The 26,990-nt window shown below is 48.0% G+C and overlaps 1 protein-coding gene across 1 annotated transcript; it reads left to right on the forward strand.

The window, feature by feature from the left end:
* The first annotated feature begins 1,380 nt into the window (after positions 1-1,380).
* ABCB9 (ATP binding cassette subfamily B member 9) lies at positions 1,381-25,837 on the forward strand. Its single transcript, XM_065417682.1, has 11 exons — positions 1,381-2,005; positions 2,303-2,417; positions 3,568-3,698; positions 4,222-4,427; positions 7,293-7,490; positions 11,872-12,000; positions 14,251-14,439; positions 17,183-17,356; positions 19,257-19,416; positions 22,061-22,197; positions 25,538-25,837. Exons 1-11 carry the CDS (start codon positions 1,381-1,383, stop codon positions 25,835-25,837), a joined length of 2,364 nt encoding a protein of 787 aa, XP_065273754.1.
* Positions 25,838-26,990: the final 1,153 nt, after the last annotated feature.

The raw sequence follows: 26,990 nt of genomic DNA on the forward strand, positions 1-26,990 counted from the left end.
TGTCTGTACTTTGACCTGTTAACCTTTTACCCCCAATTGGGGATATTGCAGATGATGTATTCCTTACGTCATCCAATCTTAATCTGAATTTCGCACCCCTTGATAATCTGTACGTTATTCCCTGATAACCAGAAACTTCTACGCCTAAACTCTGTTCCGTTCACTTTAAAAAAAACAAAAACATCATCTTAATAACCAAGGGAAGGAAATATTTTTGGCCTGATTGTCCACCTGTAAATGGGGATAATGCTCCAGTCCCTCCTTTGGAAAGCAGGAGTGAGATAAAAAGCACCAGATAAGAGCTAGGTATTATTTATTCTTCTGCCCGCCAGGAAGTGCCCCCCTCATTGCTTAAATAGTCCACTGGGCTGCTGGCGCCCTCGAGCAGTTTTTCTACCTCTGCTTTTGTTGGCTGCTGCATTCCCACTTGGACACACCTTACACTTTCATGCTGCCCTGGACAATAACCAGCCCTGGTGGAGCGAGCTGTCTTTTCAGTGTCTAGACACTGGGGTCCATCCATCTGTCTGATTTCTAACCTCTGCCACCTGCTTCTGTCTCTTGCGGCAAATCCCTTTTGAATCATATTCAAGAGCTCTTTTCGTGCGGGCACAAAGAGCCGGCCTCTCTCTCTTGCTGGCTCGCAGTGGGGAGCTTGCAGCAGAGGCCTTGGGGACACTCCCTATCGCACAGCCACCATGTGTTTGGAGAGCTGATTGTCACCTGGGTCTTAGACTGCAGCCACTCTCGCTTCAGGGACCTGATCCGTCCAAGAAACATGAATAAATATAAGTTCTGGGGATAGGGATGGTGCATGCCAACTTGGAGCCTGTCCGCCTTGATGGTTTCCCTTTACCGCACAGTCCTCCTGTGGCGGCAACGGAGAGGCATTGCAGAGACATTTCAAAACAATTTGCTTGACATCATGTTCTAGGGACCTCCTGGAGCCTATTGTTAGCCCGTGGTGCTGAGAATTGGGCTGGTCCGGCATTGAAGAGAGTAGCTGAAAACACACCATGACGCTACCTGTAGCCTAGAAATAATTCCCGGCCCTGAAGATTGGAACTATAGAGTCAGCCTGAAAAGCTGGATCAAACTCAGGCCTGCATGAAGGCATATTGTACAGCTGCCAGCACCCTGGGGTATCCTGATCTGGGAGGGGATGGCAGGGAATTGGCCTCTGGGAGAACCAGAGCTCTCACATGAAACTAAACCGCAGTGCTCCACAGCGCTCGGTCCCCCTCTCTGCCATTTCATAAAGGTCACTAATATTCTTGTGTTGTTCCTTTCCCCATCCCAGGAAGGACTAACATGGAAGCTTTTACCTTGAACTAGGGGTTTCTCTGCCTCAAACTGCAATCTGCCTCGCCCCAGTGTCAGATGAAGATGAGAGTCTGGAAGGCTGTGGCTTGCACTCTGGCGTTCAGCGGTGTGGACGTGCTGGTGACCACGCTGCTGTACATGCACAGCCGTAGCGGCAAGGACATTGTCCAGGATCTGAAGCACTTCAATGTCTTTAATTCCATGTTGGACGTGTGGGGGGCATGTCTGTACAGGAGCTGCTTGCTGCTTGGCGCTGCCATTGGGGTTGCCAAGAACTCGACCTATGGCCCCAAGCGCCTGAAAGCATCCCAGACCTTCATCACCTTGGTCTGCCTGCTAGTGGGCATTTATGCCCTGGTCAAACTGCTGCTCTACTCGGAGGTCAGGAAGACCATTAGGGACCCCTGGTTTTGGAGTTTGTTTGCATGGACGTATGTGTCATTGGCTGCAACTTTCTGCCTGTGGCAGCTGCTGTCTTCCGTGACGTCCTCCAGAGAAGCCTTGGAGGTCAGTTCAGAGTCCCGGGCGGAAGCAGAGGAGATATGTGACCCCAGCCCTATTACTGTGCAGGAAAAGAGGGAAGAGGCGTCAGGAGCCACTATCCAGAAGCTGCTGTCTTACACCAAACCAGATGCTCTCTTCCTCGGAATAGCCACTTTCTTCCTCCTGGTTGCTGCTTTGGGTGAGTGAACAGAGTTTAAAGGCACATTGCCAAGATCAAAATTCCATATTTTCTATTAATATCAGTTCTATAAAAATCACACCTCTCCACCCTGATGAAATCTAAATATTGGGCTTAAACAACCTTTTAATCTTTGTCTCACACCTAGATTATCAAGGCCAGAAACACCTTCAAAGATATTACTGTTCCCAGAAACCAATTAAACTCCACTGCTAACATTTGCTTTATCCGATAGATCTGTGTTTGAAACCCTGCCTCTTGTTCTAATCCACCTTCTCTTATGCTGCTCCCATACAGGAGAAACATTCCTTCCTTATTACACGGGCTTGGCGATTGATGGAATAGTCATCCAAAAAAGCATGGATCAGTTTTCCACTGCAGTGGTGATTATGTCGCTTCTTGCTATAGGAAGGTAACTGCAATAGATAGATTATTTGTGCCTCAGTTATAAGAAGTTTATTATGTTGAGGTTTAAACCTTCTTCCATAGTATTGGCCTGAACTGGCTAGTGGTTATATGAACCTCTGCTCCATGGATTAGGAACTGCTCAGCTGTGTGTTTCAGGTGCGAAGCTGTTAACAGCAGTTCTCCTTTAGCTCAGGGGGCAGGGATGTGTCCATGTGGACCCATAAGATGTAGGTAATCCCTGCTCTTGCTGCACAGTTCTAAGTGCCCACAGTGTGGCAGCAGAATGACAACCGTGAAGCCTTAGATGGCCATGACTTTGTTACAATATTTACAGACTCAAGAGGGAGCAGGGAAAGAAACCTCCTAAACACTTAGTTTAGTTTTATCTTTCAAACATCCTTGCGGAGGACAAGGCGATTCAGAGGCAAAGCTTTGGCCCATCCCTGACTCTTCCATGGTGACAGCTGCACAAAACCAGCAGATGCAGTTTGCAGAGGGACCAGATGGCATGCCAGCTTGTAGGTTAGTTTTGGTTAATGCAGCTTTGCGGCCCTAAGTCACTTGGCGTTCAGGGGTGAATGAGCCCCGGACTGAATGGCCATGTGCATCTTGCTTGCCACTAGAAATGGCGTGGAGTTTTTCATGGTTTCCATCTGAAACTGTGAAAGGGGCCAGGGCTCAACCGAAAGGGTTTTTTTTGTTTTGTTTAAGATTAGTTTGTAGCAGAACCGGGTTAAATCATCCTGATTCTGGGTTTTGTAACAAAAGTTTCTCTTGTTTCTACTCCTGACACTTGGGTGTTGTCTAAAACCGGATGCATGGTGTTAATATGCAGTGGAAGTGTTGTCTAGTAGTGATAGCACATACCTGAGACTCTGCCACTGACTTGGCCTGCCACTTTCGCACTTGTGTGTTAGTTTTCCCATCTGTAAAGTGGGGATAATGAGATCTATCTCGGGGGTGGGGTGTTGTCAGGCTAACTTAGTTGTCTGAGCAGCTCTTTGAGATCCTGGGATGAAAGGCACTGGCAGTACAAAGTATTATCATTGGCCCCTGTTTCGATATGTCTGTCTTGGGTCTGACGGGGCTTGTATGTTGTGCTAAGGAGTGGATTTTGTGCACATTGCTATATAACGTCTCTTATCTGCAATTAGCTCATTTGCCGCAGGTATCCGGGGTGGCGTTTTTACGCTCGTATTTGCCAGGCTGAATATTCGACTCCGCAACTGCCTCTTCAAGTCACTGGTTGCTCAGGAGACAAGTTTCTTTGATGAGAATCGCACAGGTTGGTTTCTCTCCATCCATGAGATCAGTCTCTCTTTCAGCGGTCCAGCCTAATCCTCGCGTGATGATGATCTCTGGGAGACAAGGGTGCTTGATACACCACATTTCCTTTGTTTCTCAAGTTATGAGAATACAGTCTGAGTAAGTGATTGACCTGAAACACTAACGCACTGATTGTGGTGGTAGATTTTGTGGTGTTCTCACCTTGACTGAGACCTGCCAAACTCGTTTCATGCTGCCCACTGACCTGCCAGCGGGCGGTACAGTAACCGCTTCCAGTCACTACTGACCTGGGCTGGATTTGAACTGGGAGCCTAGATCTGAAAGGTTCTACGACCCATCATGAATGGCTGCATCCCCTGAGCCCCGATCTGTGCACATTTCATTCTTGGTTCCCCATGATCCTCCAGTTTGGCTCATGGCACGTGCAATCACTACCTGCCTGTGCTGGTACGGAGATGAGGGCTGTGATTCCTGAAGCACTGACAGATCGGAGCTCTCCCCCACTCCCCTTTGCCTTGCAGGGGACATCATCTCCCGGCTGACCTCGGACACAACGATTGTGAGCGACCTAGTTTCCCAGAACATTAACATCTTCCTGCGCAACGTGGTGAAGGCGACAGGCGTGATTGTCTTCATGTTCAGCCTGTCCTGGCAGCTCTCTCTGGTGACCTTCATGGGCTTCCCCATCATCATGCTGGTGTCTGACCTCTACGGGAAATATTACAAGGTAAGGCAGATTGCTTGCATCTTTAATATATTCCAAGTCCCTCTGTCTCCCCCACAAAGCAGGACTCTTCCATGGGCCAAGTGACCTCTAAGAGCAAGGCTGGGATCTAGCTGTGGGCTGCTTCTCATGGAGATTGGGGGTGAGCAGCGAATGAACTGTCTCCCCTCCAGTCCTGCTGCTAGGAGAAGAGATCAGGCCAGCCTGTGCGTTGTGGTGGCAGCACAGGACCCCAAACACTCCCTTGCTTTGCTTGTGCCTAAGGCCTGCTTTGGCTCTGAGGAGTCAGGATGGCTCCGTGGAGTTCAGGGAAGGATGCCGGATACATCAGGGATGCTGTATATGAGCAGGGGAGGGTGCAATCTGTGCTGTTGTACTGCCCCTGCTGGCTGTCCAGAGAGCAACATTGGCTGTAGCTGTTGAGCACCCAGAGTGATCGTCTAGAAAAACGTGGGTTCCAAATAGGGTGACCAGACAGCAAGTATGAAAAATTGGGATGGGGGTGGGGGGTAATAGGAGCCTATATAAGAAAAAGACCCAAAATCTGGACTGTCCCTATAAAATCAGGACATCTGGTCACCCTAGTTTCAAAGTATGTGGTGAGGAATCTTTAGGATACTGTTGCACCACAGGCCAGTTCCCAATCTTTGTTCCCTGTTGATCTCTCCTTTCTGTCTGAAGTGGCCAGTGATCCGTTCTGCAGATCCACCAAGACAGGGAGTTTAACTAGACCAGAGGTGTTTCCCTTCATTTGCTGCTGATGTGGAAAGAGTGGGCTAGAACTAGCAGTTAATACAAATCCCCACAATGAGCTTTAGCTGTTCACAGCCCCCTGATCCATCAGTCTAATTGTGGCTGGCTCTCACCCACCACTTTCTGGAATGAGTCACTTCCCCAAACTGGATTGTGCCGCTCCTCCTGGCCACACCTGTTCTCCCCAGACTCTAAATCAGACCTGTGAGGCTTTTCTTGTCCCAGTGGAAGTGCTGGCTGCATGTGCTATATTGGTCTCGTTTCGTAAGATTAAACAAACAGATGTTTGCTCAGTATTCAAAAGACCTTCTTCTGTCTTGATGCTGGATTTCTCTGTTAGCCAATCTAATGGAATTACAGGCTCTCTAGTAACATGATCTTGGGGATATCAAAGGAATGTGTTCTTTAAAGGGAAAGTTGTCTGTCTAATTCGTTCTCTCCCCTCCCCCCCGTGTTTGTGTGTGCAGTACACAGTACTATGTGACCTTTGCTTTCTCTATTTCTGTCCCTTTTTAGTCCCAATTTGAGCTCTGCTAGTCTGTGGGAACAGTGGAATCCCCATTGCTTGGGACTTTTAGAAAAAGGACAAAACAACCGAAAATGTACCGCAGGGAAGAATCCCGCCCTGGTGCCCGAGAGAGGGCTGGGGTGATCTAATGCATCTTCTCCTCTGAGTCTACAGCTCTGCCAGCTCCATTGTCAGAACCTGTAATACCGGTTGGGGCGTGTGCGCACTTGGCTGAGTCTCATTGTTCATAAGGAGCCTGTCTCCGACTCCTGGGCGAGAATCCTCTCCGAAGTGACATGCCCGCACTTCCGTTGGGTGGAGCACAGGAATCAGTACAGCGCACGGGCTGGGGGCTGGGCTTTGAGAGCTTTATTGCTGTCAACGTCAGTGCCGTGGGGCAAATCCTGCCTGTGTGCGTAGTGCCGCCCGTGTGACATGCACATGCTGGCATGCTGTAAAAGCAGAGGCGCCGTGCCTGGATTCTGGCCAGCTGTGGCTCCCCTGTACGGATTCTCTGCTCTCTCCCCAAGATTATTCTTGCTAGAAGTGTGTAATTGGCAAGTGGGGGAAGTTTGCATATTGCCATTGCCTGTTCAGAGTGGGCACATGCACAGACACCAGATTGTGCCCCCCAGTCAGGGCCGGCTCTAGGCACCAGCAAAACAAGCTGGTGCTTGGGGTGGCACATTTTTAGGGGCGGCATGGCTGGCGCCAGAATGCCACCCCTAAAAATGTGCCCCGGCCGCCCTAGCTCACCTCCGCTGCTGCTGCCGCTCGCGCACCGCTGCTCGCCCTCCCTCCCAGGCTCTCAAACCTGGGAGGGAGGGGGAGATCCCGAGCGGCCGCGGCGCACGAAACAGCTGATTCGCGCGCTGCTGCTCACCCTCCCTCCTAGGCTTGAGAGCCTGGGGGGAGGAGGCAGGGCTGGGGATTTGGGGAAGGGGCAGAGCTGAGGCGGGGCCGGGGGTGGGGTAAGAAAAAAACGGGGCGGGGCGCGGCCAAAATTGTTTCTGCTTGGGGCAGCAAAAATCCTAGAGCCGGCCCTGCCCCCAGTCCTAGGTTCTGACCTGGAGAACCCCTTTGTGGCTTTTGTCACAGGCAGCTGCTGGCTGTCCCAATGTGCTTAGAGTTCCCAGCAGTACAGGGACTTGTGTTCATTTCTTGGCTTTGCCATAGACTTCCTGTGCGACCTTGGACAAGTCACTTAGTCTCTCAGTGCTTCAGTTCCTCATCTGTGACATGGGGATAATAGCACATCCTGTCTCCTCCTTTTGTCTGTCTTCTCTATTTACACTGTAAGCTCTTTGGGATAGGAAGTGTGTGTGTGTGTACACGTGTACAGTGCCTAGCACAGTGGGACCGGGTCTTGACTTCAGGCTCTAAACGCTATCATCATACACAAAGAATAATAATGATTGCCCAGAGCCCCTGAAGGAGTCTGTCAGACCCAGGGACAAAGGGACAGTGAAATGAACAATGGTCTCCAAATCCCTTTCCATCGGGTGTGCGGTGCATCCTTTGTGGGGGTGCACAATGAAATGGAACAATAGCCCCTCTGGTAAATACAGTCCTGCTTTCCCTTCCCGCCTTTCCTTTGTTCACTGCAGAAGCTCTCCAAGGAGGTTCAGAATGCTTTGGCGAAGGCCAACAACACAGCAGAAGAAACCATTTCGGCCATGAAGACTGTGCGCAGCTTTGCAAGTGAGGACATGGAAGCAAATGTCTATTGGGAGAAACTGCAGCAAGTGTACAAACTGAACAGAAAGGAAGCCCTGGCCTATACGTACTATGTGTGGTCCAGTGGGGTATGTGCCTTGTTTCTATTAGCCACCTGTCGTCACTGTGATGATACTGAGGGCTGGGAGGGGTTATGTTCTCATGCTGCTCATTCTCTGCTTTATGAACTTTGTAATACATTGTACATAAAAGGTTTGGGGGGGGGGTTAACAAAAGACACAAACTGTAAAGTCTGCTCACTATCCCCTATGCTTTATTTTTAACTCTCCAAACAAAGATACATTTCTGTTAAGGATTTTGAATAGTGTCATTCAACAGGCAATTTCCTGTAGTAAGTAGCACTATAATTAAGCTCAGTCAAGGGCATTTGAAGCACTGTGTGCACATGTTATTGTGTTATGTACTTAGGCCAGCTAGTTTTTGGTATCCCAAGCTATAAAACAATGTTTATGCGATTTGATCTGCTGCTCAGAAACTGACAAAACCATTTTCAGTGTAGTTTCTTTTTTGAAGGGCACTTTGTTGCCAGTCAAGTCTAGATTTCGGGGCTTCTACTGGTAACCAAAGTAGTGCAAAATCTTCACACGCAACTGACCTGGTTCCACTAAATTCCTTTGTTGAAAGGTTTGTGAACCTGGTGAACCAACTCTGGGGTGACTCATGGCATTCTACCAAAGCCCTGCAAGATTTGTGGTTTCTCATGGTTTGGATGCAAAACTAGACCATTTTAAATTTGAGTTTTTGGGATCATCCAAAGGAAAGCTCACAGCATGAACCCGCAGGGGCTCAGGAAATTGAGAAGACCTGTCCAAAATGAAACTGACAAATTTAGCACAGCTCTAACAACCTCTTTCTCAGGGAAGTGCAGAGTCCTGAACTCAGGTCTTGGCAGATGAATAAAGGAGAAATTTGTTTTCATTATGTTTGGCTTGTAGAATGGATTTATTCGTGGCTTTATAGTCAACAGCTTTCACTGGCTAGCTATGACCTCTTAGCCCAGGGGTGGGCAAACTTTTTGGCCTGAGGGCCGCATCGTGTTTCGTAAATTGTATGGAGGGCCGGTTAGGGGAGGGGGTCGTGGCCCGGCCTCCACCTCCTATCTGCCCCCCCCCGGACTCCTGCCCCATCCAAACCCCCCTGTTCCCTGATGGCCCCTCTGGGACCCCTGCCCCATCCACCCCCCCCCCCCACTCCCTGTCCCCTGACTGCCCCCGGACTCCCGCCGCCCCATCCAACCCCTCCTCTCATTCCTTATGGCCCCCCCGGGACCCCTGCCCCATCCAATCACCCCTTCTCTCTGTCCCCTGACTGCCCTCGGAACCCCTGCGCCCTTCCGCTCCATCCAACCCCCACTCCTTCCTGACTGCCCCCAGGACTCCTGCCCCCATTCAACCCCCCTGTTCCCCGCCCTCTGACCGCCCCAACCCCTATCCACCCCCCCCCCCGCCCCCTGACCACCACCCCCTCTATCCAACCTCCCTGCCCCCTTGCCGCGCTGCCTGGAGCACCGGTGGCTGGTGGCACTACAGCCGCGCTGCCTGGCTGGAACCAGCCACGCTGTCCCCACCGCGCAGCACAGAGCACCAGGTCAGGCCGGGCTCTGCAGCTGCGCTGCCCCAAGAGCTCACAGCCCCGCCGCCCAGAGTATTGCGCCGGCGGTGGAGCGAGCGAGCTGAGGCTGCGGGGGAGGGGCCGGGTTCTAGCCTCCTGGGCCAGGAGCTCGGGGGCCGGGCAGGACGGTCCCACAGGCCGATGTGGCCTGCGGGGGCCGTAGTTTGCCCACCCCTGTCTTAGCCAGTGGAAGAGTAGATGAGTCAGGATTCCTATGTTCCATATTCCACACTCTGCTACTCACTCATGTGACTTTGGGCAAATCATGGAACCATTGCGCCTTACCCACCTGAGAACCGGGAATGAAGAGTGCAAAGCACTTTTATTTTTCAATTCTCTTTCAAGGGTCTGATTCAACTTCCACTGAAGTCAGTGGAAAAACTGCCTTTGACATCAAGTAAGAGTTGGATCAGGCTTCAAGGCAGCACTTCTTAGCATATGTGCAACGTGCCTCAGGTGGCACATGGCCGGGATTCATCACTGAAATACACTTAAGTAATTCCATTGTGATTTATAACTTAGTCTAGCATATTAGGCCCCAGGCCAGAGCTCCATGTACATTCCAGTGCCAATGTTTGCTCTGAACTTTACATGTACTTTCTGGATTTCAGGGTTGGCCTTAAGTGCCCTTGAAACAAACAGCTGCAGGTGGAACCACGGGCACATGTGGGTACTGGTGTGTTGTTCGTTAATTTCCATATACTCCATCCTCTCATCTGACCCCTTAATGTAAACCACTGCTGACCCTGCCTATGCTCCTAAGTGTTTTTATTTATTTATTTTTCTTTAACCACATGTAGGCAGATTTCTGGTCCTACGGCTTCCTCTGCTTGGATGCCAGCAATGTTAATAACAGCTTTGCCTGCCATGGGCATAGAGAATATGGGCTTCTCCTGGCATCTTCAGTCTGAAGTGAAAAGCTAGCATTTTTGGCTAGGTGAAAACTCTGCTAAAATATTCCCCTTTGGCCCCAAATGGGGCATTTAATCTGGTCAGGGAAACCTGTTCTAAGGCGAGTCATGTTTAGGTTAGTTCTTTGTTTTAATTGTGTTGGTCTGCTTATTACATAGTCCTGCCTTGAGGGCAGGGGACTGGACTAGATGACTTCTCGAGGTCCCTTCCAGTCCTACACTTCTGTGATTTATGAGTCTTCTACACTAACTTGGGGACAGAGAGGTGCTGAATCACTGCAGCAACCAGGGATCTGCAAACTGTTATTTCTTGTTGTTGAATTAGTATCACAGCAGCACCTAGGGGTCCCAGCTGGGATCAAGGTTGAATTGTAGTTGGCACTGGCTACTCACACAGTGAGAGTTTGCAATCTCAATAGACAGAGAGAGAGATACAACATCAGAGCAAAAGTCTGGAGACTGAGTCACAGGGAGATTTAAGGGAGTTGCCCATGGTCACAAAGGGAGTCTGTGGCAGAGACAGGAACTGAACTCGGATCTCCTGAGTCCTCGGCCAGTGCTTTCACTACAAGATCATGCTTCCTTCCATTGCTCGGGGCTTTTCAGAATCAGAGCTTTTAATTACAGCCCCTTGCTTGAGAAAACATGCTACCGAATTAAAGAAGTGTCCCCCCTCCCCCAAACTCTGTTTTCAAATGCCCATGATCCTTGAGGAAGTTAGGCCTGAAGCATAACTTTCAGATCCCAGTCCAATCTCTTTAGCCCACATTCTCTTGCATATATTCATCCCGGTTTAATTTTCCATACAAATCAATTGTTTAGATGTTACATGTTTTTCCCAATATCTGACATAACACCACAGTCCTGCAGCATGGCTCCTCTCTCCTTGCCCCTTGCAGTACAGTTCAGATTGAATTAGAGGCAGCCCAGAATCCCAAATCCCAAACCCTTCACGTTTCAAGAGGTGAGCGGAGCATTTGGCTTTGAATTCCCAGATCTGAATCCCGCTTCTGGGTTGGATCCTAAATCAGAAAGGGCCTGTTTTCTGCTTTGAATGCTGACAGTATCTATTACGGTATCTTGAGATTTTGGGCCTGTCCAGTCCAAACCCTGGCACTGATTCAACCCCCAGCCTGAACTCTAGCATAATCCAGAAACAAACTGCATAAGAACATAAGAACGGCCATACTGGGTCAGACCAAAGGTCCATCTAGCCCAGTATCCTGTCTTCCAACAGTGGCCAATGCCAGGTGCCCCAGAGGGAATGAACAGAACAGGTAATCATCAAGTGATCCATCCCGTCGCCCATTCCCAGCTTCTGGCAAACAGAGGCTAGTGACATCATCCTTGCCCATCCTGGCTAATAGTCATTGATGGACCTATCCTCCATGAATTTATCTAGTTCTTTTTTGAGCCTGGTTATAGTCTTGGCCTTCACAACATCCTCCGGCAAAGTGTTCCACAGACTGACTGTGCATTGTGTGAAGAAATACTTCCTTTTGTTTGTTTTAAACCTGCTGCCTATTAATTTCATTTGGTGACCCCTAGTTCTCAACCCTTCTCTAGTTCAGATCTCTTTTTAAATCTGACTTAATTCCCACAGCTCTGACCATCCCCTGAGCATCAGATGTTTTATGGTTGAGACTTTCAGAGTAGCACAGGGGGATTAGACACATCTTCCATTATTCTTAATGAAAGAGATGTCAGAAATCCCATAGATCAACCTGTGCTTCTGAACTACTTTGTTCCTCCAACATCAATGACCCTGCTTTGAGTTTACAATCTACTGCACAACCTCAAGTACACCGTTGGGACACTCCAGAAATAAAGATTACACTGGTGAATTCTGGATAGCTGTGTGAATGAATAAGCACAAGCCCGAGAAACAACCAGCATTGTCTGATTATGTGTCTGTGCTTGATTTCAGCTGACTCTTCTGGTGGTGCAAGTCAGTATCCTTTATTATGGTGGCCATCTGGTGATCTCTGGGCAAATGACCAGCGGAAACCTGATATCTTTTATTATTTATGAATTTGTCTTGGGAGATTGCATGGAGGTGAGTGTGGTTTATCCATCCACCAGATTTTTTTCACATCCCAGGATGGAAAGCTGTGGGAGGGGAAGTAGAAGTGTTTTGTTTCTCTCTAGGTCACCATCGTCATAGTATTTTATCACCTCCTAAGTATTTAAAAATGGAAACAATGACAGTCACTCTTTATTTCCCCTCCCCCCCAGCTGATAGGAGTAATAGCTGGGTCAGGGTATAGGGTTTTGCTTGGTGGGGGCGGTGTTATAGGAAAGTTATTGTAGGCTATGTCTACACTACAGCGGGGATTGACGCTCTGAGATGGATCCACCGGCGATCGATTTAGGGGGTCTAGTGAAGACCCGCCAAATCGACAGCAGATCGCTCTCCAGTCGACCCCTGTACTCTACCCCCAACGAGAAGAGTAAGGTAAGTTGATGGGAGCGTTTCTCTCGTTGACCCCCCCCCGTGGTAACTCGACCTAAGGTACGTCGACGTGAATAACGTAGCTGGAGTTGCGTAGCGTAGGTCGACTTACCGCGATAGTGTAGACATAGCCATAAATGGAAATTAGTTTTGCATTTAGTTCTTAAAGCGGGTAGGTTTGTGGTCACTCCTATCTCCTTGCAAAGCTCTTTTGATTCAGAAGGGCCAGATTTGGGTATGACTCACATTGACTAATAACACAAGAGAATCAGGCTCTAGTCTAGATGAGACTGAGGGCCAGGTCCTTAGCTGGTGTGAATCAGCTCCAAAGACTCCAATGGAGCTGGGCTGTTTTACACTGGCTGAGGATCTGTCTCTAGTTGCTTTTGTTATTCCTATGAGTTTCCTGGCCTCTCCTGCCACCATAGCAGCTGGCACTAGCTCCTGTAGGACGTCCTTCAGATTAGACCTGGGACTTTGCCTCCGGGTCCAATTGCCCCCAGTGTGACAGTGTGCTGAGAAGGCAGCCTCGCTCAGCGAACAGCATGGGCTGGGGAGAATCACATTGTTCTCTCAGAATAATAGAAGTAGTTCATCCACTGATGAGACAGCCAGCTGCAGGAAGTGGAGCGGAAAGCTGTCCATTGCTTGAAGGGCAGAGTCCTGGATGTCTTCCGGGCAAGCTTTCCTGCGGGAAGGATGAAAGGGTTCGGAGGCTGCTTGTTACATTTCAGGGCCCATTAAAAGCTTAGTTGGATTCTTTTATTTAATTGGTTATAAACGGCTAAATTGGCAGTGAATTAGCGAGATGGGATTCTGTCTGGGAGCGCCCTGGGATTGCGGAACCTGCACAAGTTTGCTGTTGTCTCGCCTCGTTAGCTCAGCTAATCCGGGCAGAAGAGATCAGCGCCAAACTTCCTCCTAGCCGGGTGCGATCACCTTGGTGCTCCAGCCTCCCCTGGAGTGAAGAACAGCACACTTGGCACTAGCCATCTGTTCACAGGACTGCAGGATCCAGTGCCGCTTCCAGTCTGCTTTCCTCCTTCTGGGATGCCTGTTCCTGGCACAGTCTGTTCTGAAGCCTTGGGCTTGGTGCTGGAGGCTGAAGAGTATCAGAGTTTCAAGGGATGTTTTACTCTAATCGGCCCCACCGTCTGCTGAATAGCAGACCTGGGTTTGGGAGTGGGCTTTGGGTTCCCATTGGGGCTCTGATAAAATGCATTTCAGAGGAGGGAGGGGCCGTCCCATATTCATAGGATTGCTGCAGAATCCCAGGCGTTATGGGAACTGCTTGTCTTGGTCACACGGAAAACGACAGGAGGGTTTCAATCCATGTTTGGGTGATTTGTTTTCTGGGAGACCCCTCCCTGCATTCGCTTTTCCTTCCACTGTCACACGCACGTGCCTTCTACAACCTCCATAACCGTCACTCCACCATTGCACGCATCTGTGTAATGAATGTTGGACCAAATCCTGAAATCGCAGGTGTATACATTGTATCTTAGACCAGCAATCAGTGCTGCTGCAAGCATCAGCCAGAGAGGGGTCACTCAAAAGCTACATCAGGTATTGGTGGGAGGGGAGATAGACCCTTCCACACGGCCCCACCCTTTTGCGGCTCAGCATAGGGTATTACGTTGGTGGCATTCCCTGGGAGTTTGGGCTTAGCTGCCACCCTGCCATCTGGGGTGTTACTTTCTATTGCAATGTATGACTATGCAGTGCATGTTTATTTCATTTACAAGAGAGTGATATATTTTAATGATCATTATTTCTGTCTTTACTAACGGATCCTATCTCTAGCCCTGACACATGGAGATGTGTAACCTAGGCCTGTTTTGTGTTTCTATTTAGTCCGTTGGTTCCGTCTACAGCGGATTAATGCAGGGAGTAGGAGCTGCTGAGAAAGTGTTTGAGTTTATAGATCGCAAGCCGACGATGGTGAACGATGGAACCCTGGCCCCAGACCATGTGGAGGGTAAAGTGGAGTTCAGAAATGTTACTTTTTCCTATGCTACCCGGTCTGCAACACAGGTCCTACAGGTGAGGGTCTTGGCATGTGTTCAGCGTTCCCTTCCTGAATACGCAGCATCATAGATAGCGTTGCCTCCTGGAATAGGTTAAGTGCAGTATTTCTCCAGCAGGTCAATTACTAACTAGTTGCAGACTGCAGCATAATCATTGAATCATAGAGATGGAGGACTAGAGGGGACCTCAAGGGGTCATCTAGTCCAGCCCCCCAAACGGACGCAGGACCTACCCGTCCCTGACTAACTCATTTGTCTAACGCCTCCTTAAAAACCAAATGTTGTAAGCCCCGTCCTTGGAGACCTTTCAAACCAGACTGGACAAAACACTGGGAAATAGATAGTGGGAAACCATTCCACATGGCGGTGTGGTGAAAAGAGGGCATCTAGGGCCTAACAAGGGATACTTATGTTAATAAAACCCTTGTTCGCTCTTACAACTGAAGTGTCGTCCAGGGTCTTGAGTCACATTATCGCTGGCAACTCCCATTGTAGCGACCACCATTCAATGCTTTTATTAAAGACACAGAAAAAGAAAGGGGGTGGGAAAACAGTTAAAGGCTTTGAAATGCAAAGTGTTAAGTAAGGCTTTCGTTGTAATAATTCCCCTTATTTCCTTTCCCTTACTTGCTCTGTATTAAGATTTTTGTATAGGAGAGGCCCCTGTTTGACAGAGGATATTGACGATGTTATTAACTCTGTCCTTGATGGGGAAGAGAGAAGAGGTTAGTTTTAGGTGTCTTGAAGCTATTGCTGCGGCTGCTGCTGTTATTGGAGTCCAGTCCTGTTTCCATGAAGACTAAATAAGACACCCACAGACAGACAAAGGGACAGAAAAGAACAGCAAAGATAGAAAATGCAGCTTCTGACTCGGGTGCTGACTTTCACTGGCTGCTGGAGGGACACAGGCCCAGCACACCCACTTCTCAGCCACTCAAGGTCTGGCAAACTTTTATCAGCAGCAGGCTGTTTGAGGCATTGCTACTAGCTGCCTTTCTGGTCACAGGCTCGTCATGGTGGTGCAAAAGGTGGAGTTGTCTTGGCCGGTTCAGCCAGATTCTGATTAGACAAAAGGCAAAGGAGAGGATAGGCAAGAGGAAAGATAACGTGGGAAGGGAGGAAGGACACATGAGGAGTGGGTAAGAACAGGAACCCACGTCTCCCGCCCCATGTATTGTTCAGGATTCAGCTGAATCTGGTGGCGGTGACTGTGTCCTTGGTTTCCTCTCTGGCCTGGCTTGAGGATCAGGACAGTCCAGGCCCGACGATCCCAGGAGACAGGTGGCAGCCATGACGGTGAAACTCGCTCCTTCCAGCCCTCCCTTTCCCCCGCTCCCATTGAGTGACCCCCAGATAAACAACGTCCAGTTGAAACACATTTTGGGGATTTCAACTGTCAACGTTCCCTCCCATTTCTAGACTCTTTCAGCTTGTTCTCATGCCAACCTGTGACTTTACCAGGAGCTTTGATCCCTGAACCTAAACCATCCACTTTGTACCAGTCTCTGCATATTCAACTTTGGCCGACTTTCATAAACAATTGTATATAATAAGCTGAGTTGGACTTTTGTTACTTTGCACAACTTAACATACTGGCCTCTTTGTAACTGGCTGCCAGAGGACTTACTAGATGACTCCTCACTGTTGTCCCGTCGTCGTCTCTTCCCCCCCCCCCCCCCCACAGGTTTTTCCTATCTTTCATGCCTATGATTTTGCATAGCTGGAAAAGTCCATCTGTGAGCTCACTTACTAGAAAGCCTTTTGTAGCTGTTTAACACTGAGACAGAAGGGATGTTTCTAGGTCACTCGAGAGGCTTGGCAGACGGCAAACCAGGTACTGATCTCAGATGCATGGGATATATGGGTAACGAGTTGGTCTCCGAGAATCATCTAGATTCTAAGTGTTTATATATATAACACTGGAGGGAAACGGAGAGCAGGATATGTAGAGCTGCCCATTTGTGGTGGTGGTGTTTTGTGCAACTGCAGGCATGTTCTGTTTTGTGTCGTGCTAGTGAAAGCTGTTGGCCTGTTCGACCTCCAGTAGGTGGAGGGAGGGCCCTGAAAAAGGATCCGCCCATTAAATCAAAAAGAGCAGGGGTGAGATGAGAGGATGGGTACCAGGGCATTGCTGGACTGCCAGCTTTTGAGACTGAGCCACAGGACAGGTGTAGCACAGGGACAGCAGAGAAAGCGTCCCCATGCTGCCTGGTGCCAGTGGGCCTCAATCCTGACCCTCTAGATCTAGCCCATTCAGCCCTCAGCTTCTCTAGTGAGACGACCAACAAAGTTGCAGTTGTGGTTGTGCCTTTTATGATGTGGCCACCAGACCACTGGGGACTGGAGAGAGGCCACTGACCATTTCCAAGTTAAGTTGGGTCAGAGTAGCAGAGGAAAGGGGTGTGATCTGCAGTCTCTCTCCTGGCTTTTGGACATGCCTGTTCTATGAACAGGTGAGTTTGAAGAAAAGATGTTGGGCCCACCTGCTTGTTGTGGGGGAGGGGAGGAGTAAGGTGGAAGATGATGATACAGCACTGGGAGATTATCTAGTGGGAGCTCATAGATGCTCATCACCTGGCATTGAAGCTGGAGGCAGCCAATCAACCAGTGGTAGGACAGCAGCACTAAAGAAAACCCTGATCACTGTTTTCACTCTGTTTCAGCTGCCTTTTCTAGTGTACTCTCTGCAGATCAGACACATGGATGCTATAAAAGGCTGGGTACACAGGCTATCACTCACTCACCTCTTACGTTTACAGAATGTGTCCTTCACCCTCTATCCTGGCAAAGTGACTGCGCTCGTGGGTCCTTCGGGCAGTGGGAAGAGCTCCTGCGTCAATATTCTGGAGAATTTCTACCCTCTTCAAGATGGGCAGGTCCTGCTGGATGGGCAGCCTATTAACATGTATGATCACAAGTACCTGCACTCAGTGGTACGAGTTACTCATAAACCTATTATAGCTCTAATCTGCCATGGATCAAAACGTTTTAGATCATTCAGGGGATACTGTCTGGTCAAATTTGGGCCCAACATTTAATTTAGCTCTTTCTAAAATGTTTCCTCAATGCCTGAGACTAGAGCTGGTTAAAAAAAATAATCAATTTTTTTGATGGGGGAGTGGGGAGGAAGAAGAGGAAGAAATGCACTTCCCCCCCAAAAAAAATTTCACCCCAAAATTGTCTTTGTTTTGACTAGTTCAACCTAAGACAAGTAGAACCATGTCCGTGATTGTTTGGGTGTTTTTAAAAATTCAAGTATAAACCAGGTTTTTTTAAATACTTTGCACTTCTACAGCACCTTCTATCCAAGGATCTCCATGCACTTTACAAATATTAATTAGTTAAATCTTCCAACACCTCTGTGACGTATATGATCCCCATCGGCGAAGCCAAGAGACAGAAAGGTTAAGTAACTTGCCCAAGATGACACTGGAAGTCTGCAGGCTTCATTTCTTACACAAATAAACATTCCTCTGCAGTGGTTACAACCCAGAATACACAACATTAAGCTTCTGCATGAGAACCTGAAAACATAAGGGATTAGAAACTGACTCTAAACCAAAAATGAAATTGACTAGTCTTTGTCCATGACAAGAGAAATTTAAAAAATAAACAGTGGCATAAATGGTGAAAAGTAAATTAGTAACATTTTTTAAATCCTTTCCATTTAAATAGCCTGATGTTGTGGTGTCAGTAACACAAATAAGGCTGTTAATGTTTGTTATATATGCTTTTAATATCTGCTGTTGCTCTACATATGAATTTCTGAGAGATAGTTTGGAAAATTTGATTTTTAAAATGTAAGAGAGTTTACAGAAGGGGTTTATAAACTGCAGTTTGAAATGGTTGCTTTCATGGTGGGAAGGAGAAGGCATTGTTTAGGAAGTCAAAAATGACAGCTCTCTAACTTTCTAATTTTGGGATTGAAAAATGACACAGAGCCAATAGGGCTGTGTGGCTGAACGGTCTAATTCTCAGACGCCCCACCAGTGCACTGTCTTCTATAGGCCTGGAGCACTTTATACTGACTTCATGCTTCTAGTGACTTAAATGGTTTTGGACATGAGTTAATTGTGTTGGTTGCTAGGCTGTTGCTGCAGCCAGCACCGATGGCGATCTCCATGCTGTGTTCAAGATGCCTAACCATGGTGACCGGATAGACTAAGCAGGAGGCTCTCTCTAGTCTGACTGACACATGTTGCCAGCACTGGGACTGGTTTAGTGTTACTGCCTGGTGGACTATAAGAAATGACAGCCCTGAGCTTGCAGTGTTACAACCAAAATGCAACAATATCACTAGTGGAAGCTGCAGGGTTTCGTCCCATTGCTGCAGTGCTTAATAGGGCAATACCCTGAGATAAACAGACCAGATTCACTTTTGTTCTCCAAGAGCTGCACTTTCAAACAGAGCAGAAACCACAAAGCACTAGAAGGTGTTATTTCCCTTAGCTCCTACAGTGTCGTCAGTTTCGTTTCTTGGTTCAATATGAAGGTGGTGCGTAATCACTTCCCCACACTAAAATACCAGGTACATCTGGCAAAATGTGCTTCCGTGCTGACTAATGCCTGCAGCTTCCATGAGTCAGCTAAGAGCTCCTTCTGAGGGCACAGCTGCATTGTTCACACGGGCAGCCTACAACAGAGTGTAATTAGTACCCTCGCTGAAATCCTCTCTGGTTTAGGCACTTTGGGTCTAGGTTTAACGGTGGAACTCTGCCATCTACACTCACAAACCCACTGGAACCAATTATTATAATCGGCGAGAGGACTGTAATCATTAAACTGTGACTGTTCTGTTTTGGTTCTGACTGCCTCGTCCCTTCCTTTCTGCAGATCTCTTTGGTGAGCCAAGAGCCAGTGTTGTTTGCTCGATCTATTGCGGAAAATATTTCATACGGTTTAACTTCAGTCTCATTCGAGTCGGTTGTCCAAGCTGCTCAGAAGGCCAATGCACATGCGTTTATCACAGAGTTGCAAGATGGCTACAATACAGGTAGTACGGACCATTTCGTTTGCTTCAGTTGCAGCAGAAGCATGGCACTTAAATATCCAAAACACTTCTTGGAGATTGGTGGTAACCTGAGAGGGCTGGCTCAGTATGTTAAGGGATTAAATTCAGCTCATGTTAGCAGTGACCAAAACTCACTGGCAGTTGATGGTTGTTGGCCAAGATGGCCTCTGACTGCAAAATATTGGGACTGGCTGACAGGATGGATGACTCAATAATTGCCCTGTTCTGTTCATTCCCACTGAAGCATCTGGCATCGCCCAGTGTTGGCAGGCTACTGGGCTAGGTGGACCATTGGTCTGACCCAGTGTGGAGTGTGGCCATTCTTATGTTTCTTATGTTCCATGGCTTACTGTGTGTGAACTTAGTTTGGTCTCCGTTTTTCCCCCCCCCCTTATTGACAGACTCATTAGAGAGGCCAAGGACTGAATGAGCTACAGAGACTGAGCTATCTTCTCCCCACAGAGGTGGTCTCTCCAAGTCAGGGCTGTGGCACCTGGTTGTGGAACTCTGTGCTATTGTTGCTCCGGTATATCTGTTATGTGGCTAATGGGAGGCTTTAAGTCAGCTTTCCATGGGAACAGGATTGGGCTCTGGATCCCTAACTCATCTTTCATCCAGCGCCAGGTCCTGGACGGAACACACCCTCTATGTCTTTTAGTTTTTCAGTGCGCTTATTCTCTTAGCAACTCAATAGCAATAAAACTGAGCAGTGAGGCATAAACCAACCTGCTCCTGCTTACCAAGAAAATAAAATGACAATAAGTCTGCAGGAACAAGAGCTGATGTGTTGGTGACAGAAGCACTTTGCATTGGGACAAATGGCTTATATGATGCAACCGAAATGTTTCAGTTTCCCCTCCCGTCTCTCTTCACTGAAAGATCTGCAGAATGAGTCTCTAGGGGAGAGAGCACACGTAACCGACAGTATATATAAATGTGCAGAAGTAGCAATAACTGGCGCTACCTTTCAGTGCTGAGGTTTCCTTTGAAGAACTGGTCAGTGAAGATTTTGTATAGTTGATCTTCCAGTTTCATGTAGCATTTCTCATTCTAAGAGCAAGGGCTCTTGGAATCACTGTAGCATGTGTCAATCCCCTAAAATGCTGGGTTGACTGTGGTGATCCACTGCTGGAGAGAGCAGTTATAGCATTCCTTTAAGGGTATGGCTACCATAGGGGCACAGGGTTATTTTGGTAACTTAGGGCCTGAAGGACTCCCATTGAGTTCAGTGGGCTTTGGATCAGGTCCTTATTGAGGAGTATTGACCTTAAAAATCCCAGGCCAGCATTTCCGAGGAGGGCACAGTTAGAATAGCTTCTGGGAGACTAGAACACGCATCTCTTCTTGTACCAAAATACTTTTGGTTCCTGTTTTCAGGGTAGGGGAAATAATACAAAATATCGAACAGGGAAAGTTGATCTGTATCCAAAGCATATTAATAAATATTCTGGAAGTGAGGGAGGGAAAACAGATAAAGAACCTTGGGCCCTTCATTCTCCATCTAGCAGTTTGGTGGTTTATGTGAATGGTGGGTCTCAGTTCAGTTTCCAGGGCTCTAGTGTGTATATCTCACACACCCACACCCACACCCAACGATTGACACAAAGGGTACCGCTACACAGCCCATGGCAGTGAGCCTCCAAGCCAGGGACGACAGACTGGAGCTCACGGGACTTGTGCTGCTGTGACATGGTTGCACCTCAGGCTGGAGCCTGGGCTCTGAAGCCAAGGGAGGGGGATGCGCTTCAGAGCCTGAGCTCCAGCTGGAGACGCAATATCAACACAATTATTTTTAGCACGGTAGCACAAGCGCTGTGAGTCTGAGCTTGTCATCCTGGGCTTGGAGGACTCACTGCTGCTCACTGTGTAGATGTATCCTTAGTGTCCCTGTTTGCAGTCTGGGAAGAGGTGCCAAGGACTGAAGAGGATCAGGCCATCGAGATTGAATGACTCCCCCCACCCCCCAGTTCCCTTGATGCAGTCCTTTCAGCTTAGGGATGAGGCGCATTAGGGCACTAGCCTAGGACTTGGGAGACTGCAGTTCAATTCCCTGCTCTGCCACTGACTTCCTATGTCACTTTGGGCAAGTCACTTAGCCTTAGGGTAACTAACCATTGGAACAGTTTATCAAGGGTGGGAGGGATAGCTCAGTGGTTTGAGCATTGGCCTGCTAAATCCAGGGTTGTGAGTTCAATTCTTGAGGGGGCCACTTAGGGATCTGGGGCAAAATCAGTATCTGGTCCTGCTAGTGAAGGCAGGGGGCTGGACTTGATGACCTTTTAAGGTCCCTTCCAGTTCTAGGAGATAGGATATCTCCATTAATTAAATTAATTAAGGGTCGTGGTGGATTCTGCTTCACTGACTATTTTTAAGCAAGATTGGATGTTACTACTAAAAGATCTGCTCTAGGAGTTACTTTGGGGAAGTTCTCTGACCTGTGTTATACAGGAGGTAGATGATCACAGTAGTTCTATCTGGTCTTGGAATCACTGAATCTCTCTGCAACTTAGTTCCCCATAGGGAAAATCGCACTGCCTTATCTCACGGGGGTGTACTGAAAGAAATCTGAATCCAATGATACATCTTGATTTTTTTTGTCTCATTTCCCCCCCCTTTCATCCAACAGAAGCTGGTGAAAAAGGAGCCCAGCTGTCTGGTGGCCAGAAGCAGAGAGTGGCTATTGCAAGGGCTTTGATCCGAGCCCCCCCAATCCTAATCCTAGATGAAGCCACAAGTGCCCTGGATGCAGAGAGTGAACACACGGTTAGTAGGGCTAATTCAGTTTATTCCAGGAAATAAATAGGAGTTAAGTCTGGACTTTGGGGTACAGACGGGCAGAGACCTGAGCTGCAATTTCTAGATGGTGGGCCTGCATAGTCTGGACATAATGTGTTGCCTTCTTAACATCTGGCAATTGTATGAGCAGGTGAGAATTAGAAACTAATTTCCACTTTATCTTCTTTCAAACAAGATTGTAACCATTACAGAGGGAATGATCTGGCATCTATAACATACCAAGACTAATTCAGGTTCGATACAAATCGCTTTGCCCAGGGAAGAAGTTAAACAGTGCACAGCAACATTACACAACAGCTTAGGACAGGGAGTGGAGAAAACTGTATCCTGGTGAAACTGCAGTAAGGCAGAATGTAATTGCCTGAGCTGGAATGTAGCCAGGACACCAGAATGAGCCTCTCTGCTCTTGCCAACAGTACCCAGGGAGCCTTCAGGGATAGTGAGCAGTCAGAGCCTTTGTCTAGTCTGATATGACACCTTGGTACCACAGCGTCCCCTAACATGTTGGGATATTGCTTTGGTACCATCTTGAAGGAAAGTTGGTGAATCGCCAGCGCCGCTTTCTGCAGCACCTCCATTTTCCATAGAGAGCTCCCATCTGAGTACAGTAACTCCTCGCTTAATGGTGTAGTTATGTTCCTGAAAAATGCTACTTTAAGCGAAACGATGTTAAGTGAATCCAATTTCCCCATAGACTTAATGTAAATAGGGGGAGTTAGGTTCCAGGGAAATTTTTTACACACACACACACACACACACACACACACACACACACACACACACACACACACACACACACACACACACACACACACACAAAGTTGTAAACAAACAATTTAATACTGTACACAGTAATGATGCTTGTGAAGCTTGGTGGAGTCAGTGGGTGGGATATTTCCCAGGGAATGCCTTGCTGCGAAATGATTAACTAGCATTTGGCTGAGCCCTCAAGGGTTAACATATTGTTGTTAATGTAGCCTCACTCTACAAGGCAGCAGGAATGGAGGAGACACAACAGAGGCTTGGCAGTGGCTGCAAACATTCCCTGCAGAAACTGAACGTGATGATGAACCCACGCTATCCCACTGGAGCGCACCACTCCCTCCACTTTCCAAAGTGCTGGGGGGTGCATGTGTGTGTGACAGACGTGCATTGCCCCTTTAAGTACGCTGACCCCACTCTAAGTACACTGCCTTTTTAAGTAGATCAGCAAGTTGAGACAGCAGCTGCCAGCAAGCTCCCTCCGTCCTGAGTCCTGTCGTGTACCCCCTGCTCTGTGGAGATGGGGTGCAGGAGCAGGGGGGAGGGGGACACCCTGACATCAGCACCCCCTTCCCCCCCACACCCTGCACAGCAAGCAGGAGGCTCCCAGGAGCAGCTCCAAGGCAGAGGGCAGGAGTAGCACATGGCAGTTGTGGGAGGGACACCTGAACTGCCTGGCAATTGATAGCCTGCTGGGAGGCAGCCGCACAGGGAACTTAGGGGACCGGGGAGCTGACGGGGGCTGCCAGCCGATTCTGGTTCCAAGCCCCCACCAGCTAGCTCCTCTTTCTGCAAGCAGTGGACAAAGCAGGCAGCTGCCAAACAACGTTATAAGGGAGCATTGCGCTACTTTAAACGCGCATGTTCTCTAATAGATCAGGAACGAAACGACGTTAACCAGGACAACGTTATATATATATATTGAGATATACCTATGTCATAGAGCTGGAAGGGACCTCGAAAGGTCATCGAGTCCAGCCCCCTGCCTTCACTAGCAGGACCAAGTACTGATTTTTGCCCTAGATCCCTAAGTGGCCCCTTCAAGGATTGAACTCACAACCCTGGGTTTTGCAGGCCAATGCTCAAACCACTGAGCTATCCCTCCCCTTTTAAAGTGAGGAGTTACTGTAGTGATTTTCCCCAGACTTGCTTTGCTTTCAGGGATCTGATGAAATCACAGCTCGAGGAGGTAATATGACTGCAGATCTACTGAACAATTCAGCAAAAATGCGGGGACTTGAGATCCATGGTTGACTGCAGCTGGTTTGAATACCTCATGTCGGAATGACTCAGTTGGTAGCACTCGTCTGAGTCAGACTGTGGAGCTGAAGTCCCACAGCAGGACCTAAGGGCATATCTCATGCTGATGCTACAGTGCAGTACAGTGAGCCTGGAACACTGTTAGGAGCGGTCAGATGCATTGTATTCTGAACTTGTACACTATCATCTCAGTACACGATGCAACTTAATATGAGGCACCATAGCAAGTTGTGTAGTCTACAGTGCCTGTCCCAAAACAGCATGATCCCTGCGGTTAAGAGAAACTGTCTCTTAAATATTGAAGCTAGCAGTGGAAGGGTGTTTAATATAATATACCTTACATTTATCCCACGGCATTATGCAAACTTCCAACCATTGAAATGCAGCCACTTCTAGGACAGAGTGCAGCACCTGCCACACTCCACAGCAGCGGGATGGAGGGGAAGTTTTGACCCTGGTTACTGAGGAAAATCTTAATTCTTAACAAATGTGTATGGGTTCATTAACGTCCACACACAAACAGATGGGACTTTGGAGTTTGGAAGGGCCTGCCTGAAAGTCCCACTGAAATATACGAAAGGCTGAAACTGGCTCTAGTCAAATGGAAATACAGGTTTGTATTTGTGTAACATGAATGCATTTCAGGATTAGTACTGATGACAGCCAGATGCTTTATTAATGATGACAGCTGTGAGACTACGGCCATCTTTGTTTCCAAGCAGGTAGAAGGTGTGTCCATTTGACACATACCTAACATAACTGGCTGCCTTACTATGTTAAGAAAAATGTCATTTTTTTGTGATGCTGCCTTTATTGATGCTCAGCCAGCCAATATCCCCTTTTTTCCAAAGCAGTGCATTTAGTAGGTGCAAGCTTCTTTCAGCCCCTGCCACTATAGAAGGGCTTCTAAATTCAGGGCCCAGTCCTAATGAGAGTTCACCTTGTGGGATCAGGGCTGTAATCTCTAGACCCACCAGACCAGTTGGTGGCTGCAGCTGCTGCTGCATTGCACAGATGGGATTTGTGAGTTGAATTTTGAGCGGTTTGAGGGAGTGCTTAGGGATAAGTAGTCCATCCAGAGCAGTGATATTCATGCTTATTTCCCATTAATACTAATGGGACATCCTGTTAATAGATCCATGTGTATCCAGAGGAGAATAAACCTGTTATTGCAGATTTCTTAGTAAGGAGTCATAAAAGACACTCTCCCCTGCCCCCCCTCCATGGGTAACAGTGACATTTGTGTGTTAATCTCTTCCCTTCCCAACCCCCATCCCCCAAACAGATTCAGCAAGCAATTTATGGTGACTTGCAGAACCACACTGTGCTTGTCATAGCCCACAGGCTGAGCACTGTCGAGAAGGCACACAACATCATTGTTTTAGACAAGGGCCGAGTGGTGCAGAAGGGAATGCACAAGGAGCTCATGGAAGAAGGCGGCCTTTATTCCAAGCTGGTGCAGAGACAGATCCTCGGGCTCGAAACTGGCACAGGGGACGGCTATCATCTGGAGACTAGCTTAGCTGCTGCCAGTGGACATTCGATGAAGCCGCTGGGAGGACTGGATGAAGAGTTCAGGGTGTGACGTGCTCTCTCTGGATTGAGACAGGATGGTTACAATCCTGTAGCTCACAAGTGAGAGAGCACCAGGGATTCCATGCAAGATCCTTGCTGGGATGCTGAAACAGGAGTCCACTGTAGTCCAGACTCGGACACATTACTGTAGAACAAGGCCTGTTTACTAGTCACGCATACTAACCTTCCAGTAGGCAGACTGGTAAAACAGGGAAACAATGGGCCTGGTTTATTAAGGGGAGTTGGGTCTTTAGCAATTCCCAGTATTTCTACTGGGTTTCTTTTCTTAGAGTCAGCAATTCCCAAGGCAGTTGATGAGGTCTGTTCTCTCACTGATATGCCTGTTTAATTGCTGGTAATTGTAATGGGTGTTATACACATGCATGGAGGGGAAGAATGAACCCCCTTAAGGAACTTCAGGAGGTAGTTCTGTGAATTGGTAGGAAGACATTGAACATAAAGTAAGAGCTTGATCCTGCAGTCAGTCTGGTGCCAATCCCACACTCAGTGAAGTCAATGGAAAGACTCCCATTGGTTTCAATGGGAGCTGGATCAGCCCCGAAGTGCAGAACTCTTATTCAAATCTATGAGAGTTCTGCACAGAGTGTCTGCAGGTTCTGGTCTAAACCACTACCATGCAGAGCTTTTATTAGCTTCATTGCAGTGAGCCAGGGGCCCACCGGCATATCCTGCCTTCTGAATCGCTGATGGAGTTTGGTGATTTTTTTTGTTTGTAACGGATGTAAAGTTTTACCATAGCTTGGTTACTTTTTTTTAAATGGCTCTATCTCTATGGGCACCAGCATGGTTTCTGTCTGGCTCCATCATCCATTGAAAGCCAGTCAGTCTTATGTTTGTTTTTAAATTCACAATTTCAGTGCCGGGTTGAGAAATATTACCTAAAACCAGGCATAAAATATAAATGATGGCACTTTATAAACCCTACCTAGGCCCCATTCAGCTATGGGCTATGCTAGCAGCGTCCGTGCATGAGAAATCCATACAGCCGCGTTCCTTGAAATCTAACTGCAACTGCCTGAATTCCACATTTAGTTCTTTGATTATTTTTATTTATTTATTTATTTATTTATTAGTCGGAGGGCAGAAAGAAAGATACCATTTCTAACTGCATACAACACTGGTGGATCTGGTCCAATCTTACT

This window comes from Emys orbicularis, chromosome 16 (genome assembly GCF_028017835.1).
Source record: "Emys orbicularis isolate rEmyOrb1 chromosome 16, rEmyOrb1.hap1, whole genome shotgun sequence".
In the NCBI taxonomy this organism is placed as follows: Eukaryota; Metazoa; Chordata; order Testudines; family Emydidae; genus Emys; species Emys orbicularis.

What these genes read in the sequence shown, in the direction of transcription:
- ABCB9 (XM_065417682.1), top strand. Translation starts at nt 1,381, where the DNA reads ATGAAGATGAGAGTCTGGAAGGCTGTGGCTTGCACTCTGGCGTTCAGC. An exon ending in TCTACGGGAAATATTACAAG is followed by an intron (nt 4,428 to 7,292) that starts GTAAGGCAGATT and finishes TGTTCACTGCAG; the next exon opens with AAGCTCTCCAAGGAGGTTCA. An exon ending in CTGCAACACAGGTCCTACAG is followed by an intron (nt 14,440 to 17,182) that starts GTGAGGGTCTTG and finishes TTACGTTTACAG; the next exon opens with AATGTGTCCTTCACCCTCTA.